The 16,088-nt window shown below is 50.2% G+C and overlaps 2 protein-coding genes across 2 annotated transcripts; one reads left to right on the top strand and one right to left on the bottom strand.

The window, feature by feature from the left end:
• Positions 1-7,374: 7,374 nt before the first annotated feature.
• MRPS11 (mitochondrial ribosomal protein S11) lies at positions 7,375-11,306 on the bottom strand. The gene is made up of 6 exons (XM_074601098.1): positions 11,198-11,306; positions 10,897-10,995; positions 10,576-10,665; positions 9,672-9,801; positions 8,179-8,244; positions 7,375-7,743 (listed from the first exon to the last, which is right to left on the bottom strand). The coding sequence occupies exons 1-6, from the start codon at positions 11,239-11,241 to the stop codon at positions 7,636-7,638; spliced, it is 537 nt and encodes a 178-aa protein (XP_074457199.1). The 5' UTR covers positions 11,242-11,306; the 3' UTR covers positions 7,375-7,635.
• On the top strand, positions 11,287-14,090 carry MRPL46 (mitochondrial ribosomal protein L46). The gene is made up of 4 exons (XM_074601097.1): positions 11,287-11,519; positions 11,940-12,132; positions 12,759-12,932; positions 13,639-14,090. The coding sequence occupies exons 1-4, from the start codon at positions 11,304-11,306 to the stop codon at positions 13,887-13,889; spliced, it is 834 nt and encodes a 277-aa protein (XP_074457198.1). The 5' UTR covers positions 11,287-11,303; the 3' UTR covers positions 13,890-14,090.
• The last annotated feature ends 1,998 nt before the right edge of the window (positions 14,091-16,088 follow it).

Raw genomic sequence — 16,088 nt, 5'->3', positions numbered from 1 at the left:
GAGCCGGTCGCTGGCTGAGGTCTGATTTGCCTTTGTTTGTGTCGGGGAAGAGCTGTACTTACTGCGTAAGGAAATGAGTTCTCAGAAAAATACCGATGTGGGAAAAACCCTGAATTGCACATTCTTTTCCTGATGTTTTGCCATGAAAATACCGCATTTTTTTTTTTTTTAATCTGGAAACTAGTAATTCGTGGGTGACTATCGTGGTCCTGCATGCGAGGAGAACTGAAAAGGGGCACAGTGCCCCTAGTCCCAACCGTTTAGGACTGTGCTGCAGCATCTACGTAGCATGTTGGCCCTTGCTTCGTTAACAAGGAGTCAAGGACATTCTGTGAGCCTACAGGCTTTGCTGCATTTGTGCAGAGATAATTTTTCACTGTGTCTCTTCTTTCCTCCCAGAAGTCAAATCTTTTCCTAGGGCACCTTCTAGCTGTTGCAGTTTGCTAGCAGGGTGATTGCTGTCCTCGGTTTTGCCAAGTGCACCTGAAAATTTGAGGATGGTTTTAGAGGAACGTGGCGGAGAGATGCTTGGTGGGTGCCCAGGGCCCTTGTCAGGCCAGAGGAATGAGGACCGCAGGGAGAGATGTCTCCCAGGGGAGCTTTCCTAGAGGAGAAGCAGCACAGCACTTGGCCACTGTGGAAGAAAATCCATTGCCAACAAGGCAATGGAAAATTGGAGGTAACACAAAGCCCCCATCACTTTCTGCATTTGGCTTTGTCCAGGTACAAACTGGAGCCTTTGGAGGAATTTATTTTCTGTGGGTGACAGAACTAGTTTGAATTCAGCCTTTTTAAAGCCAGCAACATGCTACTTCTACTCTCCATGGCTGTCCTCCTCTTTCTTTCTCACCAGCAGCTTTGCAACATGCAGAGCGTGGGCCAAAGCAGCCCTGGCTTTGCCCGGTGGACTCCCTGAGCCCCTGCTCTTTGCAGTGCGCCATCCCCCTCTGGAAGCTGCTTTTGCACAGGTTTGTCCTCTCATCTGCCGCTGTCCTTCCACCATCCAGGCGTGTTGTGACAACCCCAGGTAGGGAGGCAGAGTGGTACAAGAGAGTTGGGTGGCCCAGCAACCTGTCTCCATCCCAGTGCCTGATGACCTGGGTAGATGCTTCTGGTTACCTTGGATGGGGCTGGTGGGGATGTGCTGGCAGTGTTGGCATCCAAGCCCAGGCCTGAGCCCTGCTGGAGGACAGCTGTGAGACCGGCTGTCTCGACTGTGCGAGAAGGTCTTGCGGGGGTGGGAGCTCGATGGACAGCAGGGAGGCCCCACCAGAGCTAGCTGGCCGCTGATGGACATGATTTTAGGGTGTTAATAACAGCAGTGGGCAGCACTGCATCCCTCCGACCGCCTGCTCGCTGCCGCCGAGCTGATCATTTGATAGCTCCTTGGTGCTCCTCAAAGGCGTAAAATAGAGCGATGCCGGATTAGATGTACCTGCTGCCCTTGGCAAGCGCTGGGGAGATACGGTCCTCGCCCTCCCGCCTCCGGCCTGCTGGCACCCAGCGCAGTCACCACGGCAACGGGGAGAAACAGCCATTCACATGGAAACGGCCTTGCTGCGCCCAGCAACCGATTCGGGAAGACGGTTCAAATGGTGAGTTTGGAGAGGTGAGGGGCACCGGCATCCCTGGGGCAGCTGGCGGGGAGCCCTGGCCCGCTCCACTGGGCTGAACCCACATCCTGCGGGATGTTGCAGCAGATGGTGTCCCACCATCCCCGTGGTGGGACACCCCTCCTGAAACACCGGCATCGTCCCCGTTGCATCTCCAGCCGTGAAGGGTGGTCTTCATTGCTGCTGCCCTATTTTTTGAGGGCTGGGTAAGGTGCAGATTAGCTGTGCTGATAGCTGTGGCAGCATAGCTAGGTCGCTGGTTCAGCCCTGACCGGTGAGTCCTTAATGCCAGTAAAATCCCGCTTTGTAAGGGAGAAGGGGCAGCTGGCAGCCAAACAAGGTCTCCTGTAACATAGGGCAGACAAATGTCGTGTTGACAGCGCGATTGTGCAGTGCAGCCCATCTGGCTTCGGGCAGCAAAGTCCGAGTTAATCTCTCCTCCTCCTGCCTCCTACCCCCTTATCCCCCCAGACAGGGGCTCTGCCCACACCAGCTTCTTCCCCGGAGAGGGCTCAGATTTGAAGGAGATGTCGGTGCTGACCCGCTGGCTCCAATAAGGGCTGGGGAGAGGAGCCCTGCCGTGTGGCTGCTTGAGACCCAGCAGGGTTTGTCCCAGTTTCACACTGTCCCTTTGGTGAGAGCGCTGCTGCTCTTGGCTGCAGGATCACGAGGAAGGGGATCTTCCCAGCCATCCACGCTGCTTCTCTTGCAGGGGTTTCAGTAAACAGGGATGGTTTTACAACCATGTCCAAGGGCAGATTGTTTCAGAGCATCTCCCAGCGCTGGAGCAGGCTGCTTCCCGCCTGTTGGCATTACAGAGAAGCCCAGAGGGTTGGCCCATCTACAGTCATTTGCATTCCTTGGTCGGTTTGACCCTGGCAGCTCAGGAAATTGATCATTTACTTCAATGGATTTGGCAGGAGCAAAATGAAAGGCAGCATCTAGGTCTTGGCAAGGGGCTGCGTGAGAGCCATGGCAGGCAATTAGGAGAGCAAGTTGTTTACCTGCAGGCTGGTGCATGAAGAGGTCAGAGTTGTTTCTCCACCTCATCTTGGGACCTGCTGAGGGATGAAATATGTCTTTCTCCTGCCTGGGGCCCCAAGTTTTATTTGTTACCTGGAATCCTGCATGCCGTGGGAAACCTGGTCTGCTTCTGCCCAGAGGAGCAGGCAGAGGGAGAAGGGGCCAAAAGCTAGAGTCTTTAGTGATGTGGATGTCAATCCCGGCCACTCTGGCTTAGAATTTGGCTTTACAAAATGAATCGTTAAGTGGTGAAGCACAGAGGAGGGATTTCGGAGCCAGCTCAGAAGGGGAAGGAAGGTTTTGAGGACTGTCATTGCCAATTGGAGAGGCTTTGGAGCAGTTTCTAAATACAGCTTTGGGATGGTCTTTGTGCCCTCTTTAAAATGGTGAAGTGAAAGCCCCAGAGAGCTGGTCATGCTGGCAGGGAGGGCCCCGGAGCAAAGCCACCCCGTGCTTCTGATGTGAAGGTCTGACTGGGAGAACAGCAAAGGGGAGTGCATCTAGCCCGATCCTGAAGCACAGCTGCTGCGGGAGAGCCCTGCCCTGCAACCTTCTCCGAATCTCTGCTGGCTCTTGAACCACCCGATGGGAGATTTTAGCCTTAGGAAAAGGTTTTTTTAATGTTGTATTTTCACTTCCTGCATTTTTGCCTCCGTGTTCTCTCCCTTTCCCGACCCACCTTTTCATTGCCCGCATCCTTGCTTAGAACTGAGTCTCTCGCACCCAACCCTTTTTCCCTTCTGCCTCCTTTCTCTGGAAAAAACAAGCCGTGAAGCTGCTGTCAGGAGCAGCTACCCCAAGTTATGGCTGTCAGGGCTCTGTAGCTGCCGAGAGGTTTGGGTGCAGGTCCCGGATCTGTGCTCAGCCTCCGACTCTCAGTAGATGTGGGTATGGGAAGAGAGCTGTGAAGTCCAGGGAAAGGAAAGGACCCCACCAAGTGGCACTAGCGCAGGGGGAGCTTGGAGACCCCAGCAGAGGAGGTGTGAGTGGTTTCAAAAAAAAGGGAATAGTATTGAGGCTTGGCTCCCTTCTGCATCTCCCCGAGAGGACCCCGCAGCCCCGCTTCACCATCAGCACGGGAACTTGGATGCTATTAGGCAGTTCATTAGTAAAACCTCTGAGCAGTTCCCACTGCCGTTGAGTACCCATTAATGCCTCTTGAGGGGAGAGGAGAACATCGGAAAAGCACAAAAACAATCTGAGGGTCCTTGATCTCTTTTTGGTCTTGAGAGGTCATGGGCTGAGGTTGGAGGGGCAGCTGGGAGGGGAAGAGGGGCCAGGCAGGGATGGATGCCAGGCATGAAAGCAGCACCGCGATTATCTGCCCAAGCCTGAGTGCAAAAACATAACCTGACTTGAACCGTTACTTCTCAAAAGCTCCCCAGGGGTGATTTAGGGTTATAAACACCTACTCACTGACCCGCTTTGTGCACATCTCCAGCCAGGTATTCCCGCACCAGAAGGAAAGCCGGCAAAACCTGCGCAGATGTCCCTAACAGCTGCAGCTGGGCTGCGGTAAACCACCCCTGCTGCTACAGTTTATTGGCACTGCAGGGTCTGTCCCCTTCTCCTTGCTCGCTTGTGTATACAGTCAGCTGTTAAAGGACACTGACATCACTTAATTAATGGTTTAATTGAATCTCATGAAGGGATCGAAACTGGCTGCCTGACACTTGTCACGGGGATGCTCACATAAGAAATAGTAAATCACCAATTCAGCAGATAAAGCTGCAGCTCTAGGTAAAAAGTCTTTGTTGCTGGGGATTGGGGAATAATTCCTATTTTCAAAATAGCGTACTATTAGGGAGGAGGCTGGGGGCCATTTTTCCAAGCTACCAGGTGCCATCCCTGTCCAAGGGAAGGGTAACTGGGTTAGACTGACTCCCCAGGGTGGTATGGCACTCAATAGGGGGTAAACAGACCTGAGGTAGCATTTTATCTGCAGGTCTGTTTTGTGTTTCAGCCCCTATGTGATGCAGAAAAATCCAGGTGGTATTTTAAAACAAGAGGGCAATACCCCAGAAGGACCAGGGTTGAACCATGATGAAGCTTTGTGGTCAGTAGCAGCTTCTGAGCTTGTTTCCAGGAAAAGGGCTGCTTTGAGAGCAGGGAATTAAAAGTTAAGAGGGAGCGGAGAGAAGAATGTCCCAAAGCAATGGGGAAGCCCAAAGGGAGAGGATGTGACCTTAATGAGGGTGCTAATGCTGTGGCCCTGCTACTGACAAGTGAAGTAATTGCTGCTCAGGAGGAATGTGAGCCAGCAGAAAACAGTATTCCACCCAGGCGCCAAGAAAAGCAATTAGAACTGGTAAACACCAGTGGCTGACTAAAACCGGGCCCTTAATTAATAGTTTCATCTGAAGGGTAAGGAAATCATTAAGTGCTATTGGTGTCTATTAATTCCCTGCAAGACAAACAACAACAGAGTTTTAAGACTTCTTTCACCCTACAGCATGTGCAGGAAGGAGCGGCTGAGCCCTTGTACGAGGTGGGAGAGGTTGCTTTGTACAGCTGCGCTCTCCCACTTCACCGCCGGCTGCCCGGGATGTGCTGCAGGATAAAGAGCTCAGACCGAGCATTGAGGTAGGAGGACGTGGCTTTGGGGCTGCTCCATCAGGGCAGGAGAGATGGTGGGTGGAAAACACGACTTCAACAAAAAGCTGTGCGGCTGAAGTACTGTGCCGGAGAGCTCAGGGGAGGGTACAAGGAGCTGGGGGTTTGGAAGACAAATATTGGTGGTACTCTACAGATCCAACCACTGAACCATGGAGAATAGCGTCAGCCTCTCCGGTCCAGCTCAGAGTGTGCTGTATAAATATCAGTTGGAGGAAGAAGTAGGGATAGGTACCAGAACTAGGGAGGGCAGATAAAACTTCCCACTGTATAAGCTTTGGTGTTGTATTGGTAGACTTCATAAAATGTTCCCAAACGCTCAGAAACCAAGAGTGTTAAGAGGTGGCCTTTACAAAGGGCACAGCCTTGATTCTAAGTCTGGATGAGACAAAAGATTTATTCTTGTTGCTTTCTGACTCTCAAGTCATCCACCCACTCTTCCCTGAATTTCGGAAGGACTGCAAATCTCTTCCCAAGCTTCTTTTTTCAATTTGTTCTGTCATCTTTATCTGACGTGGGCACTTCTGCTGCATGGAGGCGAGGAGCGGCTTGTGGCGGAGAGCGGCAGTGGTTGGTTTTCTCCGTGTGTTAGACAGTACATCGCTGACAAGCCTCCAGCACGGACCGGTGCTCCTCCTGTTGCAGGGCTGGTCACTGTGCTTGGCGCAGAAACCAGCCCAGCCTGGCTGTAAGGCACATCGGCGTTCACGCACGCTTCCCCAGCTGGCTGCATGGATACTGGGGGAGTTAATCTTTGCGGTTTAGAGCTGCCCTGGTATCCTCTCCATAAAAAGAGAGCTATGAAGTCACTAGAAGCTCATCCATATTTCTGGAGCGAGGGGGAAGCTCTTCTAGGGTGTCAAACACCTATGGAAGAACGTCTCTTCCTCGCTGTCAAATTTGTGACAGCTCAAGGAACTTCCCTTTAAGGTAACCTACCCTCTATTCAAATTCAGACAGTTGGAGTAAGGTAGAGGATTCATCCGAGTCTTGTTTTCTTCTCTTCTGTCAAATGCAACTCAACAGGCTCTTCTCAGCAGACTGATTTCTTTCAAAACCTATCATATGCCATTCGGCCCCATGAAGGAGGTTCACTGCCTTGTTGCCATGGTACCCTTTCTCTAAAGAGGAATAGTTAATTATGCAATTTAAGAAACTAAGGAGGAACGACAGAAAGAGAAATAATAGAAAGGAAGATTCTGGGTTGGTGATAGAACTGCTGGCTGCACCAAAATACTCTGTTTACAGGTGAAATATTTGCCCAGCGTATGCTGTGTACAGCCAGGGCTTCTCTGGCAGTGTGGATTTCAAGGAGCTGCCCTTTGCTGGGCGGTGTGCCTCTGCCATCCGGGAAATCAATCCTGTAGTCAGTTACTGCTGTTGCCTGCCCTGGTTAATGCTCCAGAGAGCCTCAGACATATTTGCTTGGCAGAAATTCTCTCTGGATGGAGCTGGGACAGCAATAATACATCACAGACCCATGACAAGCTCATGCCGCCTGTGGATATACAGAGGTACAGTTTGGGACGTAAGTATTTTAAATCTCCTTGGCAGCATTTCATTGTTCCTCAGGCCTACTAACCCCCTGCTTGCTTTACCCAGCACCTCAGAAAATCCAGTTCGTGGTGCACAAGGCGGGACCAAAGAGACGGCAAGCATCAAAACTGGCAAGATCCCAGCCCCTTTAGAAGGACCGGCATTTTCCGTTTGCCAGTAGCACTGGCTGGCCAGCTACAGCTTGAATGAAACAAAGCATCTCAACAGATCTTGGCCAATAATGGATCCAGACTACAGTGCTCCACACTGTGAGAAGAGGGAGAGCTGCCTCTCGCACGGCACGCTGAGCTCTGCAAGCCAGGGGGAAGTGGAAGAGTTACCCCATCCCTTGTTCCTAAACGTGTGCAGTGAGAGAAAGAGGGAAGGAAGATGACGTGACCCCATGCAGTTGTTTACTACAGATGACTGGAAGGAGATCTGTTTCGGTACAGACCTCAAGATTCCCTTCTGCCTAACAAGGGCAATAATAGCATGGAGGGCTAGACTAGAGCCACATATGGTGGTAACAGGAAGAGAGCAGTCAAGAGGCAATAATAATCCAAAATACTTCTGCAAACACAGCAGGAACGGCTGTCAAAAGACCAACATTTTAATCAGCAAACTTTGTACACAAGAGGCTTCCCACTAAGGGAGTACACGTATTCCTGCTTTTACTACCAGCTTCTACTACCTGGGCTTTTAAGGCCCAGGATGGGTTCTCTTTTTCAAGCTTCCCTCAGAAAGCATTTCCAGGGAGGGTGTCTTTCCATAATCTGCCACAGGAGCAACACTCAACCCAGTCCCTGTTGCATGAACTGATGTTGAATGCAGTGTGTCTTCCATTCTCCTCTCACATTCGCCTGGCTTTCCGTGGGCGGCAGCCGTTGTGTGGAATGGGGGTGTTGTCGGTGATGGAGATGACCTCCAGACCTCCCATAGTCAAACCCTTGATGGCAGCCTGGAAGAACAAAACAGCAGACGACATGCTGTTATCAACACAATGAACAGCAGAGAAGGGAAAAAGCTCAGAGAAAGTTTGGTCCCCTGTCCAAAAATCAAATTTTTCCAGTGGTTCTACTTTGTAATTATCATAAAAATAAGTAATTCATATGAGAAAACCCAGTTTAAACCTATCTGCTCCGGTCCTTTCATCAGAGTTCCCATCAATCTTCCTACTTTAGTTGGAAGAAGTCCCAAATAGAGCTTTTTATTCTGCCTCCAAAGTGAAATTGCTCTAAAATTTTAATTATTCTAAAGTTTTATTACTAGGCACTTGAGTGATGAATTCTTAAATCACCTTCACAAAAACCAAGTTAATAGATGTAGTCATGAGACCAGCCTGAAATTACAAAACCTGAGAAAGAAAAAAATGAAAAGAAACTCTGACACTTACTTTGCGTCCTGGTCCCAGTCCTTTCACCATGACTCGTACATGTAATACTCCCTTCCCACGTGCTTTCTGCAAAAAGAACAACTGGTTAGTGTTCTCTTTGATATGCTGCTCTGGCTCTCCTGGAGTCTTTCATTCCCTTTTGACCCACTATCATAGTATTCTTCAAGTAAAAATAAAGAGTAGGTAGTAATGGACACAGAAGACAAATATGGGGATTATTGAACAAAGACATTAGGAGAAAAGGAGGCCTGGATACAGCCATGGCAGTTTGAAGACAACTTCTGTGCTTGGCTGTCAACTCTGCATTCAGAGAAAGCTTGAACATCAAAATACCTGTGACCTAAAGCCAGGGAAAAAATTACATATCCATGGATACATGACTGAACTGGCAAGAGACTAACAAGGGCTAACTCAAAGATGTTTTCCCTTCTCTAATGCAGTGATTTCTCTCCTGTGATCAGTGGATTCCTTCTAGAGGGTAAATGAGAAAAGCAGGCAAGCTTTGTATTTGCTGTGCAGGAGTCCACACCTTCAGTGCAAAAATTCTAGGGGCCTGCAAATTGAAACTGGAAAACAGCTCCTGTAAAGCATAGATGTGCTGCCACCAAGTGGATCGAACTCTGCTGGGCCTCTCGCTTTCTGTGTTCTGGTGCAATTAATGTGCCACAACTTTAACAGCAGTGGAATAAAGCTGTCCAAGCACAGCTATGCAGCTATTATGAGGCTCTGATGAGCACAGATTAATAGTGAAGATGTTCTTATGTTCCTCTGAGTCAACCACAATAAGCTGTTGGCCAGCAGTGGCACCAAGCACCTCTGACATGAAAGGCTGGAGCAAGTTCTGCGTAATTTAAGATACGGATTTTCAGTTTAACCTTGCCTCATTCTGCTGTAATGAGGACCATGACACAGCCAGCCTCATCTTCTCCTGCCACCTGGACACCTATGTGCTTTTTTAGGAACAATTGCAGTAAACTGTATGCAGCTGGAAACTACACATGCGAGGACAGTACTTTCTCTGACTGGAACTGCTGGCAGCAGCTCAATTCTCCTGTGGCTGAGAGCAAATATAAAACATTCAGGCAGTAATTACAGTCACCTCTCAGTCCCCTACAGTGCAAAAATTGAACTGCTGCTGATTCAGGGGCTGTATTTCCAAAACAGCTGAAAGATGTTCACTTAGAAAAAAGGAGCTCTGCAAACTGGAGCTAGAAAAGAATACACTCCAAGTTACATTTCCCAATCACAACCTGTACCGCTAAGTTCACCTTCTCGGCATTTCCAACTGCTGTTTTGAACACACTTTGTGCGAAGATGTGCACTGTGTCCGATGAAGCTAGGGAAACTGTAAGCAAACAGCAGTGTGCTGCTCGAGCGCTAAGAAAGAGAGCTCTGGGCTGCTGCTGCCCACGAGTGAGGTGTGTACCCAGGCAATGGGGAGATGCAGTCGGTGCTCCCCTCTGGGAGTGCAAGAATCATCAGTGCGGACTCACCACTGCTGCTGCCATGGCTGCTGTCTGTGCCGCAATAGCAGTTCCTTTCTTGGCATTCTGGAAGCCTTCTGTGCCACAGGACGTACGGGCAAATGGCCTGTTGTCAAAGCTGACCACTTGGATGTGGGTGCTACAGAAAGAGAGGGGCAGAAGAAAGAAGCAAGCTAGAACAAAGCTCTAGTTCTCCAGCTTGTTCCTGCTCACCTTACTGGCACAGCTTGCCACAGAAGTCCTGCCTCCCTTCTCCATGCCACCCTAACTCAGCACTCCCTTTCGAGGTATCCCACTTTCACAAACCCCCTGCAGAGACCTCCCAGTGGTGACCTTCTGGTCACCTCAGAGAACCTGAGCAAGGTGGCAAAAGCTTTCTGGATAAGGTATACTTTATCTAGGTATTTCTCATATACCACTTAGCCCTTTCAGACGCACCTCTCACTGTGAGTATTTTACCTCTTCTGTTCATTAAAAAAAAAAAGCACAAAACATTTCTAGAATTTGAAAGAGCTTTAAGAAACAGTGAAATGTCACACTAGGGATTGCTAATGAAACACAACAATCTCTCATAGAGAATATGACAATTTTTTCAACAGCTGTACAGCAACAGTGCTAGAACTGAGGAAGTAACCCTCCATTAAAGCTGTCAGCATCTAATTGTTCACATCAGAATGTAGTCAAAATATGTAATAACAATCTTCTTGCTGTTAAAGACACTATAAGCACAGTTATGCTTTCTGAACAGCGCAGAGGTTCGGATTCGGTATTATTATCTTCCCAGTCATGGACATCCCTCCTGTGGCTTTCTTCCTTTGAGCCTTTTGATCAAGATGATGACTGGCCAAAGCCTGGGTATGTTGTAAGCTTTCATTTTGCATGAGAGGAGGAATGAAGCAGCTGATTTGCTTACTTGTTGTATGTAGCTTTGATGTGAGCTATTGGGATCTCTTCATAGATCTTTCCATCCCATCTCATGGAGTTCCTCTGCAGGATTAAAGGGCTGAGGAGCAAAATGAGAGTTATCAAGCTCTTACTCTTTAAACTTTGCAAAGTTTTATTTCATATTGGGAAAGAAAGAAGGCACCAAGTCTCTGAAAGACACAAGCTGCGTTTTTGATTGAATCAAGTCACTTCCTTTCCTTCCTCGCCTGAAACACCACCGAAGGCGATAAAGCCTCCCAGCAAGAGGCAAATGGCAGAGCCCTCCCGGCGCGGCCTGGCCGTATCTCACCTCAGGTCGGTCGCGCTCTGCTTCTCCGCCGCCTCCGCAGAGTCCTGCAGCCTCGGGGGGCCGGTGTGTAGGCCACGGCACAGGGCGGCAGCACGGCCCCTGCGGGAAAGAAACGGTGAGGAGGATACCGGGGCCTGCCCCGTGGCTCTGGTTGCGGGGGGGCCGAGCCGCAGGCCCGGAGGGGGCCGGGCCTCGCCATCACGGAGAGGAAAGGCGGCCCAGCAGGCAGCCCAAAGCAAGGGGGATCGGCTCGGTATCCCCCCCTACCCCTCACCGGGGCCCGGTCCCCGCCGCCGCTCACCCCCAGGCCGCTCCGAGCAGCCGTTGCCAGGCGACCGCGCTCATGGCGGCTCCCGCAGTGCGCCCGGAGAGGTCGCCGCAAGGCACGACGGGAGCGAGGAGGAAAGATGGCGGCCGGCGGGAGTGCGGTGCATGCCGGGAGGCGAGGCAGCATCATGGCGGCGCCCAGGCAGCTGGTGGCGGCGGCTTGGGGTCGGTGGTTTTGTACCGCTGCCGCTCCTCGGCCGTGGCGGCTTTTCGGGGCCATGTGCCTGCTGAGGCTCCCCCGCATCACGCAGCCCCTGGAGAAGGAGGAGGAAGAGATGGCGGCCCTCATGGGGCAGGTATAGAAGGGGGTGCTGACAGGAAAATGGCCTCAGGCCTGGAGGGGAGGACACCCTGCGGAGCTGGCCGCGGCTGCTAGCCCCGAGGGGGCGACAGGCCGAGGGCTGGGAGGATCTGATGTCCCTGTACAGGCAGTTTGGGGGGACCTTGAGTGATGTTACTCCCCACCATGAAGCAATACAGTGTGCCCTGTGCGCGATTTGGATTTGCTGCTTGCACCAGGTATCATGGGTGTTGGTAGCGCTCCCGTGGTCTTCCTCAATGCCGTTGGTGTCCCTGATGGAACAGGGAAGCCCTGCTCATGCTTGGGGAAATTCCCATCGTCTTGCATCCTACTGAGGTAGAAATAACTTAATTTTCCTTGCCAAGTCCAGCCCATCGTGCTGGCGTCTTAACAGTTCTCTGTGTTGCCCTTCTAGATAGAGCTGGAGAAAAGCCAGTACTCGGATCATGAAATCCGCAAGCTGGAGGAGGAGGAGAAGCTCAGGAGGAGGAAGGAAAGCATGTACGATGATGATGAAGCACCCGGCAAAACGGTCATCATGGCTCAAGACCTGGAGGACAAGTGGGAACAGAAGTTACTGCGATTCAAACCTGCTCCGCGGATAACAGGTAAAGGCTGAAGTTCATGGGGGGTGAGAACACCCTAATTGTCAGCCAAACACAGCTGAGTGGAGTTCAGTGGAGGGGAGGCATTTACTGAGTCTTTTTTTTACACAGCTGAGTGTAACTCGGTGGAGAGAAGGCATTTGCTGAGCCTTTTTTGTTTTAAAGAGGATTGTGACTTCATGGCATCAACATTAGCATGTGAGGAATTAACTGTCTGATAAGAGAATCAGTGTTTCCATGCTGCAAAATGCATGTTCACACAACCTTATTAGAGCAAAGTGGTGAAAATGGATGTTGCTTCCAGACAAGAAACTTTGGCCCATTTGATTCTTGAACTTGCATAGCGTTCTTGTTGATTTTTGTTAAGCTGGAGACCCAGGCTGCTTGCTGTAAATTCCCTTTGGAAATGAAACAGTTGGAGTGCAGTCTAGCAGTGGATTCCAGCTGACTCCTGCACTGGCTTCCAGAGCAACTGAGAGCATTTCTGTGTAGATTTTTGAATAGTTCCATGTATCCGTGTTTGTGTATTACTGCTGGAAGGGTGTTTGACGCAGAGCGTTGATGAATCAAGGGCAGCAGAGCAGTGCTGCCAGGAGACTTTGTTTCCAGCATGTGTTGGTTTTTGGCAGATGCTGATAAAAACAACAATCGAACATCGTTGAACAGGAAGCTGGACAGAAACCTGATGCTTCTGGTGAAACAGAAAATCGGTAACCAGGAGCTGTGGCTCCTGCCTCAAGTGGAATGGCAGCCTGGAGAGACACTGCGAAGCACAGCTGAGCGAGCCATGGCTACCTTTTTGGGTGTGTAGTTTGCTGTGTGCCTGACCCTCCCTCCTCTTTATCCCAGTGGCTTTCTTCCTGTGCCCTGTCTGAGGGATATTTGCCATCCGCTGTAGGGAAATCACCTCCCATCTGCTGGGTAAAGGCATTTCATGGCAGAGAGGTGAAGCTCAATGGGGTGGGCTTTCTGGCAAGAGCCATGGTCCTGGGTAATCAGCTCTGTAACTGTGCACTGTTGCAGAGCAACTGCAGCATGTGGGGGGCTGACTGGGCTGTCAGACTGTGAGTTGGGATCTCTGGCTGCCAGTAGCCACGGTGCCAGAACTGGCGCTCACGGTTTGATGTTGGAGCATCACCAGATGCCCCCTGAATGGTCTAGGCTTGCTCCAGGTATACGCTTTCTCTTTCCCCCTTGTCACCCTGTAGCAGCTTTTGTGGCAGATGGGTGATGGCAAACCCACGTGTCCCTGCTTTTTGGTGTGGGTTGGTAAAACTCTCTTACCTCACTTGCTAGACTCCAGGACAAGTTGGTTTTTTTCATGAGAAAATGCTGACAATTGCCAATATTTCTGCTAAGAAGGAACCTTCTGGTCTGAACCTGGTCTGAACCAGAAACCAGGAGTGGCTTATGCTGTCTTTCTGTTACTACAGGAGAGCGGTTACTGTTGCTCTGTATTCTTATGTCTGTTTTCTGTTTTCTTTCTCTCATGTTGCTGGGGTCTTGCAGGAGATCACATTCAAGCCAAAATCCTGGGGAATGCGCCATATGGGATTTACAAGTATAAATTCCCCAGGGCCATCAGGACTGAGGATAATGTAGGAGCCAAAGTATTCTTCTTCAAAGCCTTCCTCCAAAGTGATGATTTGCCCCAGGCAGAGCTGAAGAAAGATTACCTGTGGGTCACAAAGGATGAGCTGGGAGATTACTTGAAGTCAGAATACCTGAAAAAAGTCAATCGATTCCTTCTGGACTTATAAGCGATAGGCTGTGCTCCAGCAGATGGGGAAGACGTGGGATGCGACTCCAGGGAGGAACACAGCTGCTGCTTTGCATGGTCTGTGTGTATGAGATGTTAACTTGGGCTCTGGAGGATAATTTGCCTTTGCCTTATTTCCCAGTTCTCTTCACCGGGCCTGTACTAAATAAATATTAAAACTTATACTAGGAAGTGAAGCTCACATCAGGGAATTCTTTGCTCTTGTTGAATCCTCCTCCAACTCTTCTGGAAATACATGTTATGATCTTTTCCTCTCCCAAGCGTGCAACTCCCTGGGGCGGTGGTAGCCGGGAGGCTCGCTTTCCTCACCAGACTCCTGTCAGTCTAGAGCTCAAGTGGCTGCTTCTGAGCAATGGCTAATGCTTGTCTCTGGCACCTGCTCTTTAATAAGAGCAGCACTGGAGGGTTGTCTGTGTGTCCAGGTGGGAACAGACCCTCCTGGACATAAGGCTGGCCAAGGTGGGTTTTTGGAGAGCTGGAAACTGGGATATTCACAGTTTATTTACATTTAATCTGTGTTGGAGCTGCCTCTGGTGTAGAGTCTGTGATACACGGTGGCTGTGGAGGGGACAGATGCATGAGGAATAGTCGGCAGCTCTTTCTTTAGATGAGCGCTGCTTTCCCCACCCACACTGCCCTCCTCTTGAGCCTCAAGCTGTAGCAACGGACACTGAAGGAGGGCAACATTTGAGCAGCAGCTTTAAGTCTGGGCCGAGAGGCTAATTTTTGCTGGTGGGGGAAGGCTGCTCCCAGGAGCAGCCTCAAAGGTGGCTCTGGCGAGTGTTCGGCTCCCATTCCTGGGGTGTTAGGCTAGTGCTGCTAACCCAGCTAAGCCAGGTCTGCCTCAAGTAGCCTGACCCTACTACCCCAATTTGTTTATAAGAAGATCTATCCTGGGCTTATATGGTGCTCTCTCACTTCTCTGGGGCTGATTCTATTTCTTGGAGGTTTTTTTTTTTCCAGGTTGTTAATGTTGCTGTTTGGTAGTCAGTGTGTTGTCTGGACCTTGCAGAGAATCAGCCTTCTTCAGCATCAGGGAGAGAGGGAGGAAATAGCTGTCGTTAATCATCGGGAGAGAGTTCGGCCTCCAGAGGTGGAACTGGAGATTGCTATATATATTTTATCAATCCTTTGGGAGCTGTTGAGCTGCAGGCCTCAAATTAAAGCTATCCTTAATCACTCCAAAAGCCATTGGGGTGGGGGCGTAGCACAGCAGCCTTCTGTTTTCTAACGCTGGGCAGTTTGGGAGCTGCAGGTTTGCCATAAATTACCAACAAAACAAAACTTGTTTTCCTGAAGCACCCTTGCAGGCCTGGCAAGGAGGCTGTGTCTGCGACAGAGAGCACTTACAAAGAGGAAATAAATGCGAAGCAGAATATGTGCCTGAAAAACGGCAGATTTTTTTGGCTTCTGTCTGAGGTCAGCACTGCCGAAGGGGAGGCTATTGCCTTCTCCAGGACTGAAAGCTCCTGCAGAGAGGACAGGTGGGTCCTTCCCCTCAGGCTGTGTCCCACCAGCGAGGGGGTTTATGGGTGCACTCAGCTCAGGATTAGGCTTTTCTCTGTCACCCTGGTTTAGGCCATTGCTGGCTCTGCAACGCACAGCCCCAGAGCAGGGCTTTGTGGGCACAGGCTTAGGGCTTGCCCTTTGCAAAGGTCTCTGACCTGTTTCCCAAAGGCAGATTTTGTGTTGCTGGAGGGAAAATTTCAAAGCATATAAAATGCTGTTTGATCAGTGCTTGCTTGCTCTCACAACCAGGAGCACAAAAGCAAGAAAAGGCTGTACTGAAAGCTTGCTGATCTACAAACCCAGGCAGTTCTTATTCTCTGGTTTGCTCAAGCTACGAGTCTTTGGGCACGGTTTGTGCTGAGAGAGGTGTAGCTCCCTCCAGCACTGTGAAGGTCGGAATCAACAGCCGCCTCCATTGTTTTTATTACTTTTTTTCCTCTTGGGCTCAGGCCTCTGTTCTTACAGGTAACAGGTGTGTGAAAAGCTTGGGCTTTTCTGGAAGCAGAAATTGTTGTTTTCTCATCACCCAAGATAAATTCCTGCTTGCAGTCTGCATAGGAACAGTGTCTTTTTTTTTTTTTTTGTCCCCCTGTAGTTGATTTTATTTAAAAACCCTCAGACAGTTGCTCTAAATAATCCCAGATCCTGCATCACGGGTGCTTTTGCTCAG

The sequence above is a fragment of the Larus michahellis genome, chromosome 9 (assembly GCF_964199755.1).
Source record: "Larus michahellis chromosome 9, bLarMic1.1, whole genome shotgun sequence".
Lineage (NCBI taxonomy): Eukaryota > Metazoa > Chordata > Aves > Charadriiformes > Laridae > Larus > Larus michahellis.
Note: the sequence above shows the minus strand (reverse complement) of the source record. Positions and strands in the feature narration are given on the sequence as shown.